A 22,634-nucleotide genomic window follows, 5' to 3' on the forward strand; every position below is an offset into this window, starting at 1 on the left:
TCCACACACTTCCTCCTCTGACCTTCGGCTTGCCCCTGCCTGCCTTTATTTCTTCTCCAGCCTTTTGTGTGCTTGAGCACGAGAATAACTAGAGGATGTGCTGGCTGCTATCAAAAGGATCCGGCAATCGGCCGTGACGCTTGCACGGGCGCCGATACCTGCTCCCCGACACAGTCACTGCTGCAGAGATCCCCTTCTCCCTCCCCGCTCCCTTGTGGGTTGAACCACCAGGTCTCTCTCTCATCTGCGCTCTCTTTTCACACAAGCATTGTTTTTTTTCTGGGCTGCGGATGCCGGGGAGCGGGCAGGGCCAGCCCCGATCCCAGCTGAGACCTCGAGGCACAGCTATAACACACCCAGCCATGCCATCGGCTGAGATATCCTTGGTTTGCAGCTAACTCCCTTCCCCATGAGGAGATTTCAGCCCCACCACTTTTAAGCCAAGAGAATTACATTCTTCATTAACTCAAAGCCAGAGCCCTCTAGGTTTAAATAGAGCCTTGTAGAAATATTGTTTTCCAATCCCTTTATTCCGTGTTGTGATAATAAATTTTGTTCCTTTTCTACCAGAGAACAAATAAACAAGGAAAAGCCTCCCAAGAGCTGAAGCCTCACTGGGGTCTTAAAAGCAAATAATTTTCTTCAGAGCATAGGACAGGGCTGGGCATCTTCCACGGGTTGTGCTGAGGAGTCAGAGCAACGTCGGGTGAAATATGGCCCCGGACATCCCCCGGGCTCCCATCAGGGTGGGCAGAGCATATTCCTTGATACATGCACTGGGTCTGGATTTCTTTTCCCAGGATAACACCTTGGAGCTCATTACAAGCAGTAACAATGGTGCCAGCGCGTGTGTTGTGACCCTACTGAGAATCACAAAATGGTTCGGGTTGGAAGGGACCTTAAAGCCCACCCAGTGCCACACCCTGCCCTGGGCAGGGACACCTCCCACCAGACCAGGTTGCTCCAAGCCCCGTCCAACCTGGCCTTGAACCCCTCCAGGGACGGGGCAGCCACAGCTTCTCTGGGCAACATGGGCCAGCGTCTTCATCCATTCACACTCTCAGCAAAGTACACGCAAAATTACGGTATCAAAACCCCAAAGAGGCTGGGCTCTTGCCAGGTGCTGCAGGTTATGAAAACGTGGGGACCTTTGGTGCTAGTGTTGTATTTTCTCTCACTGCAGAGACGTACCCCAGTAGAACTGAGTAGCAGGTGACCCCAATGAAATACTCAGGACACAAGGCCAGTAACTTCAACCCATGCTTTGACTCAGCAACCTGCTTCAAGGTGGCCTCCATCTTCAGCCCCTCGACAAGTTCCACTAATTTCTCTTAAAATTAGGATGGGCTTAAAGGCTGTGCTAATTGGCATAGGTTCACAGGTGCTGTGCAAAATACAAATTGAACGCACTTCAAGCGAACCACTGTTCTGCTGGCTTCAGCTGTATGTAATAAGTACAACTCCAGCGCGTGAAGGGGTAAAATCCTGCCCCAAATCGGGGGGGGGGCCTTTGCCTAGTCCTTAAATACTGACGTCCTGTGCTCTTAATGTTGGTGCTGGGGTTATGCAGGTTGTATTTATGTGTCTTTCTCCTTCTGCTGGGCAATAGGCAGGGACCTCAGTGCAGCCAGACCCCTGTGAGTATGGCTTGGGGTGCTGGTAGGGTTTGAATCCGGTTTTCCTGCTGCCTCCCAGTATCTGCGTCCCGCTACGTGCGGGCCCACTGGGTGTCCCCCCCAAATTGTGGGAGATTTGAAAACCGTCTTTAATTATCAACTACAGAAACTGCCTAACAGGGGAGGCTCGGCTCTGGGGCTCCAGCATCGCTGTGGGATGGGGACTTTGGAAGCTGCCTGCCGCTTATTGCCCCCTCTCCACCCCAGCTCCGGCCGGGCAGCTGGGGGGGAGTACCGGCGCCCCCCCAACCGCACTGCCCCGCTCGCCCCCGCCGCCGGGGCGGGCGGTACCGCGGGCGGCGTCTGCCTTCCCCTTTGGCCCGGGCCCGGGTCGGGACGGACTGGGAGCTGCTGGGAGCACTGGTGGCGGGAGCAGCTGCGGGCGGGGGCCGCAGGCGGTAAGAGGAGGGGTGATGCCGCGGCGGGGGGGGGGGGGCTCTGGCCCAGAAGGGGCTCCGTCGGGGCCGGCGGGAGCGTCTGCTGGCCGAGCCGCTGCCGAGCTCGGCATCTCCGGGTGCAATGAACCCCGTATTGCCCGGTGTCGCTGCACAAAACCCGCTGTCGTGACACCCTTCGGCCCCCCCTCGCTCGCCGCCGACACGCCAGAGGCCGCGGTCGCCGGTTCCAACGGGGCAAGGCAACCTTTTGGCCAGGCTGTGGTGGTGGTGGGGGGGGTGTCGGCCGCCGCCGCCCCGCACGGCGCTTGCTCGGTCACCGCCGTGGACAGGATGCGGGGCGGCGGCCTTCCGGCGGGGCGGGCGCTTACGGCAGCCGGGGAGAGCGGGGGGGGGGGCTGCTAACGGGTGAGCAGGGGAACGCTGTATCTGGGGAAGCCCCTCTGGTGGCGGGGCGGTTGGTGCCGAGCTGGCCGGGGGACCCAAGGGTGACCCCCGGGGGACCCAAGGGTGACCCCCGGGCACCCGCTGCCCGTCGCGCTGGGTGAGGGGTTTGGTGGGGCTCTGGGTTTAAAGACCCCCCCTTCCGACGGCTCCGAAAGCGCAGGGCGGAGTTGCTGTGGCTGTTGCTGATACTTAAACATTGATTTCATTAAAAAAAAAAAAAAAAAAAAACCCAAACCCAACAAAACAAAAAAATCCCCCAACCTGCAAACTTTCCTGCTGTTAGTTTTTCTGATGCTCTGCTCAGTTCTCCCCCCCCAAATTCACTGATATTTCAGCTGTAACAGTGATTTTTCAGAAGGCACCCAGGTGGGTGGGAAAGCAAGGGAGTAAGGAGAAGGATTTAAAAATCCCTTAAAAAAAAAAAAAAAAAAAAAAAAAAAAAAAAACAAACCTTTAAGAATGCTTTCCTGGTTTGCTTCTGCGATAAGCTTATGCCTGTGGGAGGGATGCTTGGAGAGCAGGTTGACAGTCCCTCGCCGGTGCCTCACGGGCAAAGTCCTTCCCAGGGCCCTTCCAGGAACCGGAGACTTTATCACCTGCGGTCACGGGCTAAGGTGGAAGGAGGAGTTTGATCCCATGGTGACAATCCCTGGCTTGCTGCCTCCTCCCAGGTGCCACCCAAGCATGGCCACCCAGATGTTCGAGGGGAGAGGGCACGCAGCCATCTACCAGAAATACAGGTTTGCGCCAGGCAAAGAGCTGCAGCAAACCATCCTCTCCTACCTGCAGGAGAAGGTGAGTGGGGAACGACCAGGCTGCAGGGAATAACGCGGTAGTAGTGTTTACCCTGCTGGGAGTGTTACCTTGGTGCCACTGAGAAGAATAAATAAATAGGGCTCAGGGCAAGATGTGGGCACAGAAGAGTCTTTCCATAGGTTGTGCCATGCCGAGGCCATTCCTGTGCGGATGCTGGGGGAAGGAATGGGCTAAAAACACAGAAATTGGGTGGCTGCCTGCTGAGATGCATCCCCTCCTCCCTGCAGAGAGTAAGCCCTGCTGAGCTGGTGGTGGATGTTGGCTGCGGATCCGGACAAGGCACCCGCTTCCTTGCAGAGCACTTCAAGAAGGTGGTGGGGACAGACATCAGTGAAGCACAGATCCAGGAGGCCAGGGATGCCCCCTCCCCACCCAACGTCTCCTACCTGTGAGTGTCAGGGGAGCGAGCTCAGCCAAAAGAAAAATTCGGGTCCTCGCACAGAGGTGGTGCTTTGAGTATGATGGGTGTAAGAGCCAGCCGGCACCAAAGAAAATACCATTTGATGGTATTCCTGGTGTGAATGGGCATTATCCTAGACTTACAGTAACCATGGTCTTGCAACCAAAATGGTCATCAACAACTCCAAAAAATACCCATTGACTTCACCTCCTACTGTCTAATTCCCATATTACACACTGTCCTTTTCTTTTTTTTTTTTTTTTTTTTTTTTTTTCCCCCTCTCCAGCGTGTGCCCTGCGGAGGAGCTGCCGTTGGAGGATGCCTCTGTGGACCTCCTGGCTTCCTTTACGGCCGCGCACTGGTTCGATACCGAGAAGTTCATGAGAGAAGCAAACCGGGTGGTGAAGCCGGGTGGCTGTGTGGCCATCAGCACCTACACCCTGGACATGAGTGTGCGCTACGGAAACTGCTCTGAAAAGCTGACCGAAGTCTTCAGAGAGGTGAGGTGATGAAACTTAGGGGCTTCCCCTGCTGGTCTGGGCAGGGGGGAGTACTTAGATGCAGAAAGGAAAGCAACGGGCTTGGGGGTTAGAACTAGAGGACTCCTGTTACAGGATGGGGCAGAGGGATGGTTAAGTACAGACACAAGGTCGAGATGGGGTTTGGTGGCTCCCACACAGTGCTAGGGCTGGCTGAGAGAGAAGAGGAGCGACATTAGGAATGATAGGGCAGACTGAGAAGCCCTGTTATAATAGGGCAGAGAGAGAAGGTCTGCGGAACGCGTGTGGGGGGTCTGGTGTCATCACAGAGACTCTTCCTGTCGTCCTCATCACAGTGAAAATAATGGGAAGTAGAAACTGTTTGGAAAGAGGTCTTCTTAGTGATGTTGCTTGACAAAGAGTGTTTTACCAACTCACTCAAAGGAGACCTTCCACTATGAGTAACAGCAGCGTAGGGAGGAGGACAGGACCCTTATATCTAGAATAAAATAGGATGCTTGAGTTCTTGACACTGAGCAAGATTTTTGGTGATTTTTTTTTTTTTGGTTAATGCAAGGAGTATTAAAAAAAGAAAGTAGCATGTGTGTGAATGCATCAGTTCTAGGGCCAATGGAAATGGAGAGATTCAGGTGGTTTTGTGTTTGTTTTTCAATCTGCTATCTTTACAGTCCTGGGACCAGCTTTTAAAATACTCGCATGAAAGAGTAAAACATGTCTTGGAAAACTACAGAGAGATCTTTGAGGCCTTGCCATTTCCAGACAAGAAGAGGTGAGCAGAACCCCCTTGGCGCAGCCCCAGGAGTGGATAAAGGTGGTGTCTCTGCCGCTGACCCAGCCAGAACACAAGGACCCGGGTTTGCCGGAGCGTGTAGCTGCCAGGTTTCAGCAAATGCCTTTGCGTCGTGGCAGAGGCACGTGGCTGCGTTTCCAGTCCCGTTGGATTTGATGCAGCTCTAGGCTGGGCCAGCAAGCATGGCCTAAAGGCTGCAAGGACTCATCCTGCTCGAGGCAGACCTGGGTTAGATTTTTTTTAGTTGGTGGCTTATGATAATTTGAGGCTTCTGGACAGATCACTTGGTGGATGAAGGAGAAAAATGGAGTGGCGGGGGTGGGGGGGACCTGCCCCAGACCTCCAGGGAGCCAGCGCCTGCCTCCCCACCAAGGTATGGGCTGACTCCACAGGCAAAAAGGATGCATTGGCAGCGGTGCTGCAGAGGCGTTGGTGTCCTGGATGCTGGAGGGGGCATGGGCTCTGCAGGAAGGTCTGTATCAAAAGGGCTGTTTGAGTCACAGACTATGTTAGCTGGTCCCTGGGACTCTCTCTGCTTCTCCAGTAGTGCATCAGTTAGAGCTCCTGACCTGCCAAATGCTACAATCAGATGTTGTTCCCACCTGTTGGATGTTTGGTGTCAGGTATTTTATTCACTGCCACCTCAATCTGTTGTCCTTGTTCCGTTGCCTGTGAGATTTAACTTGCCAAAGCTCCTTTCTTCCCCATCTCCCTTCTAGAATCACCGATATCTTTGACAAAATCCCCATGACTGTTGCTGGTGTGGTGGGTTACTTGGAGTCTGTCTCTCCATATCAAGCCTTTATGAAGAATGATCCTGAAGCTGCAAAATCCCTCCTCCAAGAGACTGAAAAGAGGTAAGAAAACCGCCTGAGGAAACAAGCAGGATGTGGAAGACCCCTCTGACACAGTGAATGAAGAGCTGAGGTTGTGGAGAGCTCTTCAAAGCTGGAAGTGAGCTCCTTCCCCTCAGGTGTGGATGGATACTTGTCAGAGAGGTTAACCAGCAGATCCTCAGCTGCTTACAATGTGGCTGACCTCACTTCGTGTCAGTTGACTTAATGCTTAAGTCCACGTAGCTGTATGGTGTTCTTGCACTGATGTATACATGTAAGTGTCATGTCGAAGGTCTCTTGAGTTTCTCTGCCTTGCTCTGGATTAGCAGAGAAGAGGGGGAAATGCTGATAGTTGTATCTTAACCAAGCTATTTTGGCCCACAACAAGGCCGTGCTGCACAGCCATGAAGGGGGGATACCTCTGCCTGCCAACTTCTTCATTGCCCAGAACAACCCTCGTGCATGTGTTGGAAGCATCTGCCATTGCGACCTCGGTGCTTTGGGTGGAAGAGACCTGTCTCTCGTTATGGATGTTGCCCCACCTGGGCAGGAGCTGGCTGGGCAGAGCGAGACCCTTCCTCTGATTCTTGTTTCAGGATGCTGGACACGATGGGAGTTTCTTCTCGTGAAACCCCAGTGGAGTTCTGGGTGAGGCATGTCTGCGTGCTGGGGTGCAAGGGACGGTGAGAGGAAAAACCCTTCTCCTGAGCTGGTGCTGGAAGGGAAGGAGAAAGTGGGATTTCTCCTAATACCCCACTTGTAACCACTCTTCTTCCTTGGGAAGCTTACTCCCGATTTTGATGATTGAAATTTTGATCTTCCGGGGAAAGCAGACATGGGTTTATGCCTGCTCTTGGGTTCCTGACCACTTTGGTCCCCCAGTCTGCCCAGTGCTGCGCCCTCAGCACTGGAAGGGTCCAGTTTCAGAGTGGTGGTGGTTGGATTGCATGTGAGGATAAGAATCACAGTAACAGCTGAGAAACTTGCTGCCTTTCTTACACAATTAACAATAATAAAAAAAGCTGAGAAAAAGTTGCCTGCGGTCCCTCTGTTTAAGCCAGGCTGTAGGGCGCTTCATGGACACTGCTCACCTAGGCCCTGAGTGGCCTTCTGCTTTGTGGGGTGGATGGGTTTTAGGTGGAAAGGGCCATTTGCCCCTTTCCCTGCCCAGGCTGAGCTGGGAGCTGTGTGCTGTCTGTGAAGGCCGAGATGGAAAGGGACTGTTCTTGCCCACCATCTTGACCCCATCCCTGGTGCTTTGTGGCTGGCACAGGTCTATCAGCAGCTTATCTACCTCAGGTTTGCCCAGCGCTGTGGTCTTGTGGTCGCTTGTCACCTTGCTTGTGGTCACTGCTGCTTTGGCCCTCACAAGGTTACTTGCCCACAGTGCAGCTCGGGAGCCTTTCCGGGATGGTTGTTGCAGGGGATCGGTTTTGCGCTCCCCTCGGTCGCAGCCTCCATGGCTCGCTCATGCTGTGAGGGCAAGAGTAATGGCTGTGTTCTGGGGTGGGGCAGATGGAGGCAAAGGGGTTCAAAGTCGGGTGTAGGCCAGCACAGGTCCCCTCCTGTTTGCTTTCTGCAGACTTCAAGTCCAGGCGCAGCCTCTGCAGGGACTTCTCCCTTTCCTGTAATTCCTGCCCCTGGCAAGAAGGCTGCCCTGATGCCATGGGGAAGGACATGGCCTCACTCTGTGACACCTTGGTGCGTTATTAAGGAAGACAGAAGTGATGCCCATGCAACTCCCCATAGTGACAGCACGCGGTGGGAGGCTTACAGGGGCTGGAGGTGCTTCAGATGTGGTCCAGGGGCTATTGGGTACCATGGGTGCAGAGACAGCCTCCTTGGCCTAGCAGAGGTGTTTGACCCTGGACATATCTCCATGGGGCCCACCAAGTGCTGGCTCAGCTTGCCCAGCGAGGGGAGCAAAGGCTTTCACCCTGCTTTGTGGGGTTCCAGGAGGACAGCTATGGGGAGGAAAGCCCAGTGCTGATGCTAGGCTAGTCTCTGCGTCCATGGCCATGTCATGGAGAAGACCTCATCAAGTGGTGATGCTGGGTCAAGCCATGCAGGTTGCTGGTGAAGAGGCTGCACGGGGTGCAGGTTGTGGTTGGGTGAGCAGCACCCATAAAAACCTTCCCCTGCTGGGTGAGGACAGGGCTGGTGCCTTGTCATCTCCTGAAGGAGCACTAGAGGTCTCTGCCTGCCTGGCACTGCATCAGGTGCCACCTCTGGGTCCAGGGAAGCCCCAGCTCAACTGGCAGGGCTTGTCCTGCAGTGGTGCCCTGGGGAGGGAGATGTCCCCAGGAAGGGGACACCCCATGTCCCTACAGTGCCAGCACAAAGGCTCTGGGGGAAAAGTGCTCGTTTGTTCTACTTCCTCACTTTAAATTTAAAAGTTTGTTTAAATCTGGCCACTAGTTAACTTTGCAGTTAATGGCGCCTCTCTCCCCAGCGTTGGCAGGATGCTCAGGGCATCCCCTGGCACGAGGCCGTGGGTGACAGGCTGTGATGTAACACTGGGGATTACGTCAAAAACGTGTTGGGGCACAGCGCTGGTGGCGCCAGGCATGCGGAATGGCACAAACCAGCCTGGCATCCTGGCGGCTGCTGCAGCTTGTACCAGCCAAGAGGCAGTGAAGGGTTCTGGGGCTGGCAGCACTTCAGTGGCATGGACACACCGGGCTGGTGGGGACAGGGCTGGTGACAGCAGCCAAGCGGAGACCACCTGATGTCCCCTCCCCCAGGGCTATCCCAGCCCTCCCGCCAGTTTTTTACCCAGCAAAGAGTACTCCTGTCCATGCCACGGGCAGCCAGTTTCTCCAGGAGAATGCTGTGGGAAATTGTGTCAAAGGGTTTACTAAAGTCCAGCTTTATTTTTAAAGCTGGCTTTCTTGGCGCGCTTTTTAGGTTCTTTCTATCTTCTTTTCCAAGACCAGCTAATTTAGCGGGAGCCAGTTCCTCCCAGTGAGCCTACTGGCTCCAGAAGGGGTTGGGAAGGAGTGATATGGGCTTGTTCTTACCTGCTCCGGTGGCATGGCTTGTGGCCAAGGCTCATGCCACGCGGCGGCTGATGAGTCATGGGGCGATTGCCTCAGCTGGCACCGGTGACAGCCCTGCCCGCAGCGCTGCCCATTTTCGCTTTCCTTCTTGCACCCAGGACTTCACACGCACCCAGGACTTTTTGCTCCAAGGAAATTCAGGTCATTCCAGCTCGCTGGGCTGCGTGAATCTGAGGAAGGATCTCCATCGCCGCCAGCTGCACCACATTCCTGGCTGGGGGCTGGGACCCAGCGGGGCTGGAGCGATGGCTGCAGCGGGTCCCCGGCACCCTGCAGACCCTGCTGGGCACAGCGCCGTGTCCCCAGCTGGTGCCGACCTTGGGGGACTCTCCGCTGTCATGGCAGGAGCTGGCACTAGCGCGGTTTGGAGGAGCCGTGCCGAATGCAGCCAGGCTTCCCTGGCCAGGCTGGGGACCAGGCTATGGCGGAGCGTGGCATTGCCGTGCCAGACGCTTGCTGGCTGATGCCCAGGATTGCAAGACCGCGTCCCGTCAGGAAAAAGCCCTTGCTGCTGCTCAGCCAGGTACCAACGAGCTTGGCTACGGCTGGTGGCGAGTGAGGCACAAACACCCCGGAGGCACTTCCAGGCACCCAGGAGATCTTCAAGCCTTCATCCCAGCTTCATCTTCAAGCACTAAGTGTGTGGCCCTGGCTTCCTGGCTTGGCTTTCACTTTTCCTTTGGTGCCTTGCGATCTTCTTCCGCCCGTGCAAAGAGATGAGGTTTCGCTTTACTTTTCCAAGCGGAAAAGACACCCGGGAGATAAAAGCTGCAGCGACAGGGAAGAGGAGCCAAAGGAGGTGGGCCCCGCAGGGACGTGATGCTGCTCGGGGACCTGACGGGTGACCTGAGAGTGTCCTCAGCTGGGGCCAGCCTCACACAGGGCGATCTTCAGGAGCACAGGCTGCAGATGGGGCCATTTCGGCACCGCAGGTACCCGACATCACCATCTCAGTGCTGGACATCACTGTCTGGGTGCTGGGGACTCTGCCCCAGCGCTGCTGGCAGCCACTGGAGATCCCAAAATGGGATCCCAGCCTGGCTTGTACCTTGGTCTGGAGGAGGAAACACCCCGTGGTGCCTGGCCCGTGACCAAGCCGGGCTTCACCTCGAGGCAGCACCAGGACCCCTGCTCCCTCCGCTCCCTCTCCTCCCTCCCCAGGGGCCACATTTATTTTCATATCCGTTGGGATCTTCTGCTAAGGTGCCATCTATTCCAGCTGAGCTGTGCCTCGCTTGGGCAACATACGTGAAGTCATTTGTGCTGGTTTGGGCGTTTATTTCATAGTCGTATTGATCGTGAACTTGTTGCATTGAATAAAAATTATTCTTCTAGATCTGTGCATTTCTTTAACAGAAGAGGAAGGAAAGACAGCGCTGTTGTCCTCTTCACCGAGAGGGCAGCTGAAGGACCTGAGCCCTGGTGGGGGCTCAGCCTTTTAATTACTGACCTCGCACAATCTGCCGCAGGGAGATTGTCTAGCGCAGGAGCCCTGGGTGGGAGCCCAGTCCGGCAGCAATGCCTGTGACTCGCTGTGAAGGAAAACTCTGTGCCCACCATACTATTGGGTGTTAGTGCTGTGTTTTGATGTCCTGGCTCTTCTCCAAGCTATGTCTCCACCTGGTTTGGTCAAAGCTGAGATAGCCACTGCTTAAGCCACACTGCTCCCTGCCCACCACCTCCACTCCTCTTCACCTCCACTGTGGTTATCCAGGAAAGACCTGAGCTCTCTGAGATGCTGCTGGGGCAGGGGAAGGGCTCACAGAGGGCTGGATGGATCCTGGAGGTCAACAACCACTCCTGCTTAACCTCTTCATTAATGGTCTGGATGATGAGGCAGAGTGTGCCTGCAGTGTACCAAGTTCACTGATGACACCAGACTGGAAGAAGTGGGTGACACACCAGGGGGTCATGCTGCCATCCAGCGGGACCTCGACAGGCTGGAGAAATGGGCCAACGGGAACTTCATGAAGTTCAACAAGGAGAAGGGCAAAGTCTTGAACTTGAGAAGGAATGACCCCAGGCACCAGGACATGCTGGGGGCTGTCCAGATAGAAAGCATCTCAGCAGAAAAGGCCCTGGGGGTCCTGGTGGACATCAAGTTAAGCATAAGCAAGAAATGTGCCCTTGCGCCAAAGAAGGTGAATCGTACCTGGGGCTGCATTAGGAGGGGTGTTTCCAGCAGGCCAAAGGAGGTGATCCTTCCCCTGCTCAGCACTGGGGCAAGGGTGAGGCCACCCTTGGAGTGCTGGGTCCAGTCTTGGGCTCCCCTGTGTGAGAGACATGGACCTACTGGTGATAGTCCAACAAAGGGCCATGAAGTTGATGAAAGGGCTGGAGCATCTCTCCTACAAGGAAAGGCTGAGAGCACTGGGGCTGTTCAGCCTGGAGAAAAGGATGGCTCAAGGACTTTTGGTGGTGCCTACTGACAGGAGAGCAGACAATCAGCACAACCTGAAACACGTGAAAGTCCACCTGACCACAAGAAAACACTTTATTACTATGAGGGTGGTCAAACACTGGAATGGGGTGACCAGAGAAGCTGTGGAGTCTTCATCCTTGGAGACAGTCAAAACTGGACAACGTCCTGGGCAACCTGCTCCAGCTGACCCTGCTCAGCAGGGGTTGGACTGAACGATGTCCAGAGGTCCCCTCCACCACTTGGCACAGCACATCCATGCTGATCTGCCCACCCGGAGGTGTATCTTTCCACAACCTTGCGCAAGAACTTTTCTTGTTTGCTTGGACTCCTTGAAGTCAGCAGTTTATTTCCAAATATGAACATTAACAATTGGGTCCTTCTGGAGCAGTGGTGGTCTGTGGCCACCACGCGAGGCACTGCAAAGTGCGTTTATGCCTGTCGCTGCTTTACTGTGTATTTGCTTGTTAGATACAGGTATTGCCCTCATTTTCTGTATTTAATGCTTGATGAATGCATGAAACTAAAAGCACAGCGATGATGGCTTCACGTCGCAGGAGGCTACCTCGGGGGAAGGACGGGATCTGCTGAATGGGGCACCGCGCCAGCTGTCAGCGGAGAGATGTCAATACATGATATTTGCATTTCCAGGGTAAGCGGGGAGGTAATTTCCAGGATTTGCATTTCCAGGATAAGCTCCAGTGGCTGGTGGGGGCAGCAGCCCCGCTCACCTCCGGCAGCTTCCCTGCACAACCCTATATCCCACCTGGAAAGTGCTGGGTGGAAGGGCTTCTGCTTTCACCCTTTTTCCTGCTTTTGTAGTGAGTCCGGTCCCTGAGGATAACACATACCTAAAGATCATGCCTGCAGCCTGCACTGACCACTGCCTGCGCCCGGCTGCTGCTTTCACCCCCTCCCTGCGCCTTCCGTGGGGAAACTGAGGCACGAACTGCCGCCGCTGAGGAGGCACCAAAACCCTCCCGGCCACCCCGAGCCCGCTGTCCCCGTGGGGCTGCATGCCTGGGGGTGCCCCGTCGCTCTGGGCAAGAGGCCGGGCCAGGGCGTGCCCAGGCTTCCCCACACTTGCTGCTCGCATCTCTGCGCCGCTCGACGCAGCAGGGCAGGGTCCTTGGAGGGGCGCACGCCCACGGCATCCCGAGCATCCCCCCCGCATCCCGGGGGCGCTGGGTGCGCTCACCCCCTCGAGGTGGCCGCGGTGTTGGGGCCGGTGGCGGGAGGCGGGCGCTCCCCGCACCTGCCGCACTTGTGGCACTGGAATTCCCTCCGCCGCCGCTTTCGCTTTCCTCTTTCCTGAGCCGCCGTGTGGATTTTCCTGCCAACCTGAAAGCGCAATCACGGCGGGCAGGTGGCATAAAAAGCTGGGAAAAAGCTGGGGAGATGGGGCAGCGAGGCAGCCACAGCCAGAGAGGTGAAGCAGCTCCCCAGGAGCAGCCACCAGCCCTGCAGCCAAACGAGCCACCCGCAGCAACGCCGTCAGGCATCGCTATATCAGGGGTTAAGCGGATCCGTGCCGGAGCACTCCGTCCTCTCTGTCTTGTTGCACTGCAGCCCCCTCGTCCCATCGTAACCCACTCGCCCTCGAGCTCTCCTCGGCAAAATGCTGCTCCTCGGCTTCATCCCACTCCTCGCAGTACTGACGGCGGGCAGCTTCGGGGCTGCCTTCCCCCAGCACGCCCTGAGGAAGGGCTGCAGCCTCTTCAAGTACAAGTTCCTCGTGCCCCACGAGACGAAGGCCATGCAGAAGATGAAGCAGCACTTTGTGAGTACCACTGGCAATGGTGGGGGGGCTGTGGGCTGGCAGGGGGCAAGGTGGAGGGCATGCCAAATTCGAGACCCTGAGTGACACAAGGTGGAGGGGATGCCAAATTCAAGAACCTGTGTGACAAGGTGGGAGTTCTCCAGGGCAGTTTGAGGATGAGGAGGATGGCTTCCAAGGGAGTTTGGGGACAAGAAGGATGCTGGGCCAAATTTCATCCTGGTTTCAAACCCCTCAAGGCTGACCAGGCTTGCACAACATCGCCAAAAGTCAGGATGACAGTTTCTCAATCTCTCTCTTGGTTTCTGCCTGCAGGAGGAGGACATCATGCTGCTGTCAGACCGCAAATGCAACGCCAGGCTCTTCCATCGTAAATGGAACCCAGCGGAGCTGTCGGTAAGAGCGAGGCGGTGCTGTAAAATGGGGGTACCCCCAACCCCTCAGCTGGGACCTCCCATCAGCTGGTCCCACCTCCCCCGGGCAGGTCTCTGAGACCCCCATCCTCCAGCGCTGGCGCGTTGTGTCCCTAACCAGTCTGTGCCCGCCTGCAGGTGCCCAACCGCATGATGCTGGTGGAAGCCGAGCTGGACCTCGTCATCGCCATGCTGGAGCTCCCCACCGACCCCAGTTTCACCAAGACGCGTCAGCGGCCCCTGGCCTTCCTCTCCCAAGCCCGGGAGGACCTGCGAGGCTGCGTGAGTGACCCCCCCAGACTCCCCTGGCCCCGTGCCACCTCAGCAGCCCCAGTGCCGGCGGCAGCGCCACGGGGCACTGCTGATCCTTACACGGCCGCTTTCCTTGCAGATGGCCACGGGGGCTCCTTCGCATCAGCCCTCCGGGAAACTGAGGCACTGGCTGCAGAAGCTGCAGACGGCCAAGGAAACGGTAAGTCAGGGCAGCAGGGCTCGGAGGGACTCGGGGTGTCAGCGACCCCACGGCTGCATGGGGCCTGCTGCACCCCGTCTCGGTGCTAACCCGCCCCTTCCCCCCGCCGCAGGAGACCACCAGCTGCCTGGAGGCCTCTGCCATCATCCACATCTTCCAAGTGCTGGACGACCTGCGGTGCGCAGCCTTCCAGGAGCAATGCATTTAGCCCCCGCCAGCACCGCATCCGGCACGGCGTGGCACGGCACGGCACCCACCCGCCCCCAGGGATGCCCTGAGGACCGGGAAAAATGATTTTGATTGCATCACTGGATTGTATTTCCTATTTAAGCATTTTTGTTATTTATGTGAGTTCAGGGAACTTTTTTATTTGTTTATTTTTTAAATTATTGGGGTTTATTGTGTATTTATAAATGGCTCAGGAGGATGTAAAGAAATGCCGTTCCTGAAAGACGAAATTCAGTGGGTATGAATGTATTTATTGGATATCTTTGTTTTGCCTGTTTTCAAAATACTGACTGTTTTTAAGGAAATGTATTTTTTTACCTGCTATTTATTACAGAGCATATTATGTATATTTGCCTGCATAAATTATTTTTTTACATGCTATTTAATACGAAAAATAAAATACCACAAACAGACAAGCTGCCATCGTATGTTTTTACTATGTTTTGTTATAATGTCGTCCCTTCAGAAAAGCGAGTTGGGGAGGGGGGAGAGAGGACACTGAGGCGAATTTTGAGCATTTGAAAACTAGCAGAGTTTTGGCACTCGGGTTCATCTCCCGCTGTGCGGGGGTGCACCCTGACCACACTCAAGGGCTTTGCCCTCAGGGACAGACGGATGTTGTTGCGACCGGGGCTGTCCCTGCCCGCTCGGGGACAGGAGCCTGCTGGCCACCCCTTTCTAGGACAGAAGCCCGTGTTGGGTGGTGCACACCAGGGCAGGAAGCCTGGAGGAGCCCACAGCCCGACGCGATGCTCACATTTGGGTAGGGGCTGGGCAAGCCTCCAGGTCTGGCCATCCCAGGAGCTCCCAGAAGATCCCTGAATGATTTCGCCACCAAATCGGAGGCCAGGATGAGCAGGGAGCTGGGGAAGGCAGGCGCCCAGCAGGGAGAGGAGGAAAAGGACCCGTGAGCGGACCCGTGAGCGGACCCGTGAGCAGACCCAACTCTCATTCCATTGCTCTCTTCTCAGGGCGGGGAGATGGTTCTTTGGAGACAGGTCACCAGGGGAGGGCAGCCAGCAATCATGGCCGCATGTATGTATGTGATGGCCACACCTGGGGACCACCCAAGGCTTGGGGACCCAAAAGGCGCAGGTTTTGGTGGCAGGAAGGAGAGGAGCGCAGGGGAGCCGCTGGGCGCTTGAATTTGGCGTAATTTTATGGCTGCTGCCTTTAAGTTGCAGGGTTGGGGACTGAGCTGCCAGTGGCCAAGCCACAGCATGGCCACGGCGTCCCACTGAGAGACAGCTGGGGACGTGAGCCATTGACGCTTGACACAAAGCATGTCCCAGGTACCACGCACTCATCCTGCTCAGGCTTTGCAAGGACACTGTCAAAATGAAAAGTCGTTGTTGACAGAGAGGGAAAAAAAGCTTTATTTTCCCTTCTGTTTACAAATTACGCTTTATACTAAGGTAACCGGGGACTACAGTGGGGAAATACTGTTGTCCTTGTCTTTTGCAGCTGGGTGCAACCTGCTTCTGCAGGAGTGATAGGCTCTGGTGGCTGGAGACACCCCCGAGCACGTGCCTTCAAGCAGACGCCTGCACACTTGGGCCTTATCGACTTCAAGGGGGGAGGAAAGTGAACCCCGCGGCGTGAGGGACTGAAACCAGAAGCCCCAGGGCAGGAGACATCTCCACACCACCTGGAGCGGCTTTGCTGGGACAGGGAGAAGCCAGAGAGCCCCGGCGGTGTGTCCGTTATTGCACGTTGGCTCCTGTTTTTCAGTTAAAACAAGGCACAGCTCATCTCTCAAAACCCAGGCTGCAGCAATGCTTTGCCTGCCCGGCCACACACGCTCCCGGGAAAAGGCAGATGCCAGCAGTGCCTGCTTCAGAGGGGTCCACCCCGGCGTCCCCCCTCCTGGCCCCGCTCGTTTCACCCCTCGGTTTTGCGGTCTTGCAAGAAATCCCTCTCCATGGGGCCTACACGTAGCCAACATTTATGGGGAGAGGTTGTCTTTAAAACATTTCGGGCCAAATGCACTACGCTGCAATATCCAAATGAAATACAGATCTGGAGAGGAAAGCCTAATGAGGGAAAAAGGTGTTTATTCATCTGCCAAAATAGATGTATTTAGATTATCCTGCTCTCATTAAGGTATCTACCAAGTCATTGCGAAACGCAGCTGCTGTGAAACGGCACATGATGGCACCTGGGAGGAGGATGCAGGGCTGCCCACGTGTCCCTCTGCGGGGAGGGAAATCAGCTCCGTTCCCCGAGCAGCAGCAGGGCCGCAGCACAGCTCTCCTGAGCAGAAGACGAGGGCAGAAATCCCTGCGGGGGAACAGCAGTCCCTCTTTGTCTCTCCGCTGGGTTCACGAGGCATCGTGTCCCTCATGGTGCTCCTCGCTTGGCGTGTCCTGCACGGGCAGGAAAAAAAAGATGTGCTGATACTGCTCTGCTCCCCCCGCACGGCTGCCTTTGGGGGGTTAACCTCCCAGTATCCCCCATGCAAAGCAGAATCCACTGCAAATTAAGGCTGGGGAGACCATTTTTGCTCCATTGCCAGATAGCCCAGGCTTCAGCGATGAGGCGGCCAGGCTCCTCAGGGTGCTGGGAGCAGGGCTGATGGGATGGGGATGGGGATGGGGATGGGGATGGGGATGGGGATGGGGATGGGGATGGGGATGGGGGTGCTGCAGCTGATCAGCGTCAGCCTAATGCCCCGACAGCTTTTTGTAGCTGAAGACCTGCCCCTCTGCTTTTCTCGGAGGGTGAAAGGCACCTTGCTCACAGGTGGGCAAAAAGTGCTTTAGCTTCCCCTGCAGGTTCAGACGAAGGGTGCTGGGAGGGTGATGCTGGGGAGCCAGCGCCTTTCTGAACATCACCGAGCACTTGGCACAGAGGGATGTTAATGGTCCTTTCCCCGGGGACACAGAGAGAGGCACGCTCTTCCCTGTGTTGGTTTCAGTTCAGACGCAGCACCAGCAGAAGGAATGGCAGAAAGCCTTGGTTTTGCCGTGTCTCTGTATAGCTCCGGCGTTTGGGAGGCACCTACTATAGCTCCTGCGTGGACTCTGATCTCCGGCCCCAAGGGCAAAATTTACTGGAAAGGAACCTAAAGGGGTGGGTAGACAGATGCATGTTTAACCTGCAGCAGGGAGGAGCTCCTGGTGCAAAGCTCTGCTGGAAAATGATTCGGAAAGTGTGGAGGTAGACCAAGTGGTTGGAAAAGGTGGATGAGGGCAAGGATGTGACTCCGCCTCAAGCCAGCTGCCCGTTTGTCATTTGTAGCATCGCAGGGAAAATACCAATGTCGTGGAAGGGACTGAACTGTTGGAGGGTGAAACACAAAGGCAAACATGAGAAGACAGTTCTGTGGCTGAAGAGCACAAAACACCTTGCGGCAGCGGTGGTTGTGGCTCCCTCTAATGATTGATGGGCAGAAGGTGTCGAAATCTTGTTTGCATTAAACTCTGCCCTTGCTGCCGCCAGCCCGGGCACCTACACTGGCTTAGGGGACCTCCTGGAATCCTGCAGGATATAAATAAAATAGGATGAGGTCCTTTGGGATTCGGCAGGCATCTGACTAAGGTAAGGCAGTAACAAACTACCTGATTGCTGCTCCTTTCTGCTGAGGCTTTTGTGCCACTTTCAACATCATCTGAATATCCTGGTCCTGCGATGAGCGACATGGCTGAGCTGCACCAGCGAGACGTGTTTCTTTTTCTCCCTCCAAGAGCTGTTTATGCAGTGGAGTTTTATTTTGCTAGCGTTGTTTCCATTTCACGTAAATACACAGCTTTGTGCTTTTATTGAATAAGCAGAATAAAGGTCTACCAAATTACAGAAAAGGGAGTTTTTCAGTTCAGCCTTCTTTGTACTGCTCCCAAGTGGCAAAAAGCTCCGCAGCTTCGCAGGGAATGCTGCCTAACGCATTGCAGGTGACACTTCTGCTGGTAAATCAAGAAAACCGACAGCTGAGTTTTATTGATGGATCATGTTATACCCTCCTGGATCATCAACTTCTCTTGCTCCAAACCCTCTGACCAGAATCCAGGTTGATAATATGTAAGGAATAAGCGTGCTCTCACCTGCCAGCGGGAGCACTTTTCGGGGATGCCTGGCACTCTGAGGAACAGGAAAATAAGTTGCTGCTGGTGTTATGGGAACGTACTGTTTCCTAATATGCTAAATACTGATGCTCTTGATGTTCTAATTTCTCCCCCCGTTCGGTGCCATTTATAATTCAAAACAATAATTCCTGTCTCTCAGCAATCACACTGGGCATCATTTTGTGACGTTCCCGTGTTGCTATCCGGGCAGAGAGTGTTCAGTGAGATCCGCCTGCTTTTGATTTGCTCTGACAAAAAAAAGGTTATTTGAAATATAACCTTCACTTTGAACTGCAAATGACTTCAGCTGCGCGTGTATGAGTGGCTGATGGGTTACTCATTTTAATGCAAAAAACCAGGACTTTGGACTAGGGGAAGAGGCCAGAAGATAGCTGTTGAAGGCTCCTGGGACTCTACACTGCTGCCTGAATTAGCAATGATTTGCTTCCTCTGCACACCAGAAGTCTCATTTTGGCTGTCATCTCTGTAGCCGTGATTGAACCATTTCCTCTGTATCTGGAGAATTTCCCCCAGCAACCCATGTCCCCCGACTCTCCCTTTGCGCTCGTGCTTCGACAGAAGTGCTTGAGGCCGTGGTCAGGACAGCTTTCTGTCCCTGGGAAGGTGTCCCTCTCCTGGGGTATTCTTCACTATCTTTTTTATTAAAGGAGTCTGTTTGATTTCTATGTTCTTCTCAGAAAGCTGCTCCTTGCTGCCTCGAGACCACCGGGAGGGGGTGGCAGGCGTGCGTGGAGCTCTGCGCACCATCATTCCTCCCACTGCACAAACCCCTCCATCTCCAGGAGCTTCAGATAAAAGCCTGACACCTTTGGGCCCAGCTCTGATAGACTTGACGGATAAATGTAATGGCCTTTGAGAAGGAAAAACTATAGATTTGCAAAACAGAAGACTGAGATTTATGCTAAACCTGCCAGAAATGGGAGAAAATGTGTCAGGAAAATGTAGCAATTGAAATACCTTTGGCGCAGGCATTTAAAGGCTCAGGTTTTAAGAAATGGCCTCTTGCATCTGCTAGAGTATGACTGTGAGCCGTCAAAGTAATACGGGAATTCCAGCTGGTTTATGGGAAAAGGCATTGGCCTTCACGGGTCCAAGAAAACGGTCCCATGCCTAAATGCTGGAATGAAAAAAGACAAAGGAGAAAAGATCAGATATGCCTCATAAATATTTCTCCAAGTCATTCCCGGTTCCCAGTCCACCCCATGGTCTCTTATCTGGGAGGATGTGTCTGGGTGGGTTGGTTGGTTGGTGGAGGATCGTGACTGTGCTTTCTTGATGCCGCTTCAAGTGCCATTTCCACAAGGAATCGTTTTATGTAGCAAAAGGGAGATCCACAACCCATGGGAGCAAAGGAGCTCTCAGTCCCTGTGCTGTCCATTGCTCCTTACATTTCTAAAGGCTGTTTCTCTCTGTAAAAGCTGATAAACTGGGGGCTTCCCAGGTTGTGGTCTGTTGTAGTGTAGCTTTGTACATGCAAGAAAGAGTCAGGGCTAATCCCAAACACCCTGCGTGCACACCAGTGCTACCGGGTATTACTGTAGGCTCAAGTTTCTTGGCTTTCCATCCCTGCAAAATGCTGCCTAAAACTTGCCTTAGTTACTGTCACCACAAGAGACTGAAGTGTCAGTCTCCTGTTTTGACCACCCTAACCAATTCACTGCTGCAGGCAACGTGTCACACCATGTTGGCACGTCACTATGGGCCATTAGGCTGTTTATGGGTAACAGGTTTGGGGATGGACTGAAAACCTTAAGGTCTGCTTCACAGCGGAGCAGGTACCTGGGCTCTGGCGGTGTTACTGGCAGGCATGCCCTGCTGAAACCAAACCAGAATCTCTTTTTAAAGGAGGAAAAAAAGTTCTGGGTTAATCATCATGCGAACCAAAAGCTGAAAATGTAACACCTTGTCGTGGTGCTGTGCTGGCTCCTCCACAGCTTAACGCCAGCTCCACAGGCCAGGTTGTGACCGGGGGCTGTGACCACCACGGACATCCTACAGGCAGACTGTGCTTCAGGAGATGGAAAGAGAAGATTACTCTGTTCAAGAAAAAAAAGTCAAGATTAGGATTGTCTAGGCAAGAAACCTAAACCTTCAAAAACTACACAAAATCAGTGTGGGGCTTTTGGCTTGGTTTTGTTTCTTCTTCCCCCCCCCCCCCCCCCCCCCCCCAAGACCTGCAGGCGAAACCTGGCTTTCTAATCTGATTCTGATCTTGCTCTGGTGTTTTGTTCTCTGGGTTTAGCAGTGCCCAGGGGACGCAGCAGCTGAATTCCAGGTCAGTGCAGCCTCTGATAGGTATCAGCAGTCAAACATGTACACCGATTTTAATCGGAGGGTTGCACGATGGCTTGTTATAAACTATACATCAAATCTCAGCCGCTTGGTAATCATCAGGAGACAGAGCCCATGGGGCTGTTCCGTTCTTCTCTCAGCATGTTTCTCCTTCAGCGCTCTCCTTACGGACTGCCCACAGTGAAGCACAGTTATCAACTAACGGGAAGCCAGCTGTTACTGCAAGAACTCTCGAGATCCCCTTTTTCATACGACTTTAACAAAGCCACGTGTGGAAAAATGCTCTGATACTGCCACCATGCCCACAACGAAATTACAGCGGTCTGCTCTTCTTCCAAACGGCCTACAGCAGACCTGAGTCAAAGTGTGCGGGAGGCAAAGCGTTACACGTGTCAACGCTCTCACGTGCCTCACATCAGGGATATTGACTTTTTCTTGGCTACGTGGAGATGAACTAGCAGCCATGCTACTGCAAGTGCCATTGCCATAGTTACTGCCGCACAACATCATCTTCCTCCTGATCCCCAAAGCCAGGCTCAGGTCTGGCACGACAGGTCACTCCCTAATGATTTCACTCTAAAAGCGGAATGCTCTTGTTGAAGAGAGGGAGGCGAGAAAGCCAACACAGGTTAAACCCAAGAAGCAAACAAGGCGGTAGAAAGTAAAAACTATTAGTGAGCACATTTTCTGCCACACCAGAAAGTCCTGCTTCCTCACAGGCTTCCTCCACTGTTTAAACACTGCAAATTCTGGAATACCACGTTGCTTTTATCTTTGTACTTAAAATCAGATCCATTTTCTAAAAAGAGTCTTAAAAACCAGATATAACGTTAACCTGTCCCCGTTTTAAGGCCTAAACCCATGTGGCCTTCTCCATCAAGATCTTCTCTCCTGCTTTCTGTAGGCAAAATGCGTGGTCGCAGCTGTCCTGGCTTGCTGAGCACTCGAGTACAAACGCAGAACTAGCATCTCTTCGGAGACCGCAAACTCTGGGACTGAAATGTGAGTAGCAGGGACTTCCGTTTTATTTTTCAGCAGATGGAATGTGTCTGGATACAGAGCTAGCATTTTTAAAGTAAGAGCATAGAAAAGCTGTGTTTAGAGAACCCAAGTGGGAGTTAGGATAATGGTTGGTTCTCTTTGTTCCCGACAATATGAGAACTTCCATAATTGCTTATTAAGGCAGGAGCTGATACTTTAATCAGCTTCCTCTGTTTCATCCCCAGCAGAGAGATGTACATGTTAAATAAAAACATGGAAAAAGGACACAAGACATAAATACTCTTTAAATCATGGCACAGTTTGAATGCAAGATGCTTTTTTTCATCTTCTCTAGCTTTAAAAACAGTCACGGTTGGGTAATGGAAAATGGTTGGGTAATTGCCTGAAATCTTGGTTTTGCTAGCTGCAGCAGGTGATGTCTGCAACTGCTCAAATTCTTGGTATATGAAACATGAAATACTTGCCCAGGACATCATGGGAAAGTGTGAGTCTGAAAGACAGAGTGATGGGAAAACAGAATACTCCATTGTGTGTGCATCAACTGAAAGTGGGTTTTAACTATTAGCAATTTTCAACCAGTCATTAGTGTTTTTAAGTACTGATACAGAGGTATAGATACAACATTATGAAATTACTTTATGAACTACTCTCGCCAGTGGTTATTTCCTTAGGTGCTGATCCTACGCGACTCTTGCTTCTTTGGCAGCACCTCTGGAAATACCTTTGTTTTGATGCCTCAAACACTCAGTGCAGTGCCTGATTCAGGGTATCCGCCAGGAAAGCTTTCACCGGAGCACTTTGACTGAATTTGCCCCAGATCAGCTGGTGCTTGTGAAAACCAGGGCTCTCTGGAAGCGAACAGCGTTTCTCAAGATCCTGCTCTCCTCACGCTTGAGTGGCTGAGATCAGCTTTACGAGTAGCTTACACTACACGCTTCAAACCCAAGTGGTAAAAGAAGGTGAGAGAATGAGAAAAACGTCTTGTGAAACACAAAAGAATGAATAAACATGACTTGAGAAAACGTGGCAG

The 22,634-nt window shown here is 53.6% G+C and overlaps 2 protein-coding genes across 2 annotated transcripts; both read left to right on the forward strand.

Moving 5' to 3' along the window:
- Positions 1 to 1,979: 1,979 nt before the first annotated feature.
- LOC128913161 (putative methyltransferase DDB_G0268948) lies at positions 1,980 to 6,907 on the forward strand. The gene is made up of 7 exons (XM_054210276.1): positions 1,980 to 2,074; positions 3,190 to 3,313; positions 3,562 to 3,722; positions 4,021 to 4,234; positions 4,903 to 5,003; positions 5,744 to 5,881; positions 6,457 to 6,907. Exons 2-7 carry the CDS (start codon positions 3,203 to 3,205, stop codon positions 6,545 to 6,547), a joined length of 816 nt encoding a protein of 271 aa, XP_054066251.1. The 5' UTR covers positions 1,980 to 2,074; positions 3,190 to 3,202; the 3' UTR covers positions 6,548 to 6,907.
- A 5,409-nt stretch (positions 6,908 to 12,316) lies between these two features.
- Positions 12,317 to 14,428, forward strand: LOC128912873 (interferon lambda-3-like). Its single transcript, XM_054209592.1, has 5 exons — positions 12,317 to 13,118; positions 13,434 to 13,511; positions 13,667 to 13,810; positions 13,920 to 14,000; positions 14,113 to 14,428. The coding sequence occupies exons 1-5, from the start codon at positions 12,957 to 12,959 to the stop codon at positions 14,206 to 14,208; spliced, it is 561 nt and encodes a 186-aa protein (XP_054065567.1). The 5' UTR covers positions 12,317 to 12,956; the 3' UTR covers positions 14,209 to 14,428.
- The last annotated feature ends 8,206 nt before the right edge of the window (positions 14,429 to 22,634 follow it).

The sequence above is a fragment of the Rissa tridactyla genome, chromosome 7 (assembly GCF_028500815.1).
Source record: "Rissa tridactyla isolate bRisTri1 chromosome 7, bRisTri1.patW.cur.20221130, whole genome shotgun sequence".
Taxonomy (NCBI): Eukaryota; Metazoa; Chordata; class Aves; order Charadriiformes; family Laridae; genus Rissa; species Rissa tridactyla.

Bases quoted from the DNA above. Each gene is read 5' to 3' on its own strand.
- LOC128913161 (XM_054210276.1), top strand. From the start codon at position 3,203: ATGGCCACCCAGATGTTCGAGGGGAGAGGGCACGCAGCCATCTACCAG. The intron at 4,235-4,902 runs GTGAGGTGATGA...CTATCTTTACAG, and splicing joins TGACCGAAGTCTTCAGAGAG to TCCTGGGACCAGCTTTTAAA. The intron at 5,882-6,456 runs GTAAGAAAACCG...TTCTTGTTTCAG, and splicing joins CTCCAAGAGACTGAAAAGAG to GATGCTGGACACGATGGGAG.
- LOC128912873 (XM_054209592.1), top strand. From the start codon at position 12,957: ATGCTGCTCCTCGGCTTCATCCCACTCCTCGCAGTACTGACGGCGGGC. The intron at 13,512-13,666 runs GTAAGAGCGAGG...GCCCGCCTGCAG, and splicing joins GGAACCCAGCGGAGCTGTCG to GTGCCCAACCGCATGATGCT. The intron at 13,811-13,919 runs GTGAGTGACCCC...CTTTCCTTGCAG, and splicing joins GGGAGGACCTGCGAGGCTGC to ATGGCCACGGGGGCTCCTTC.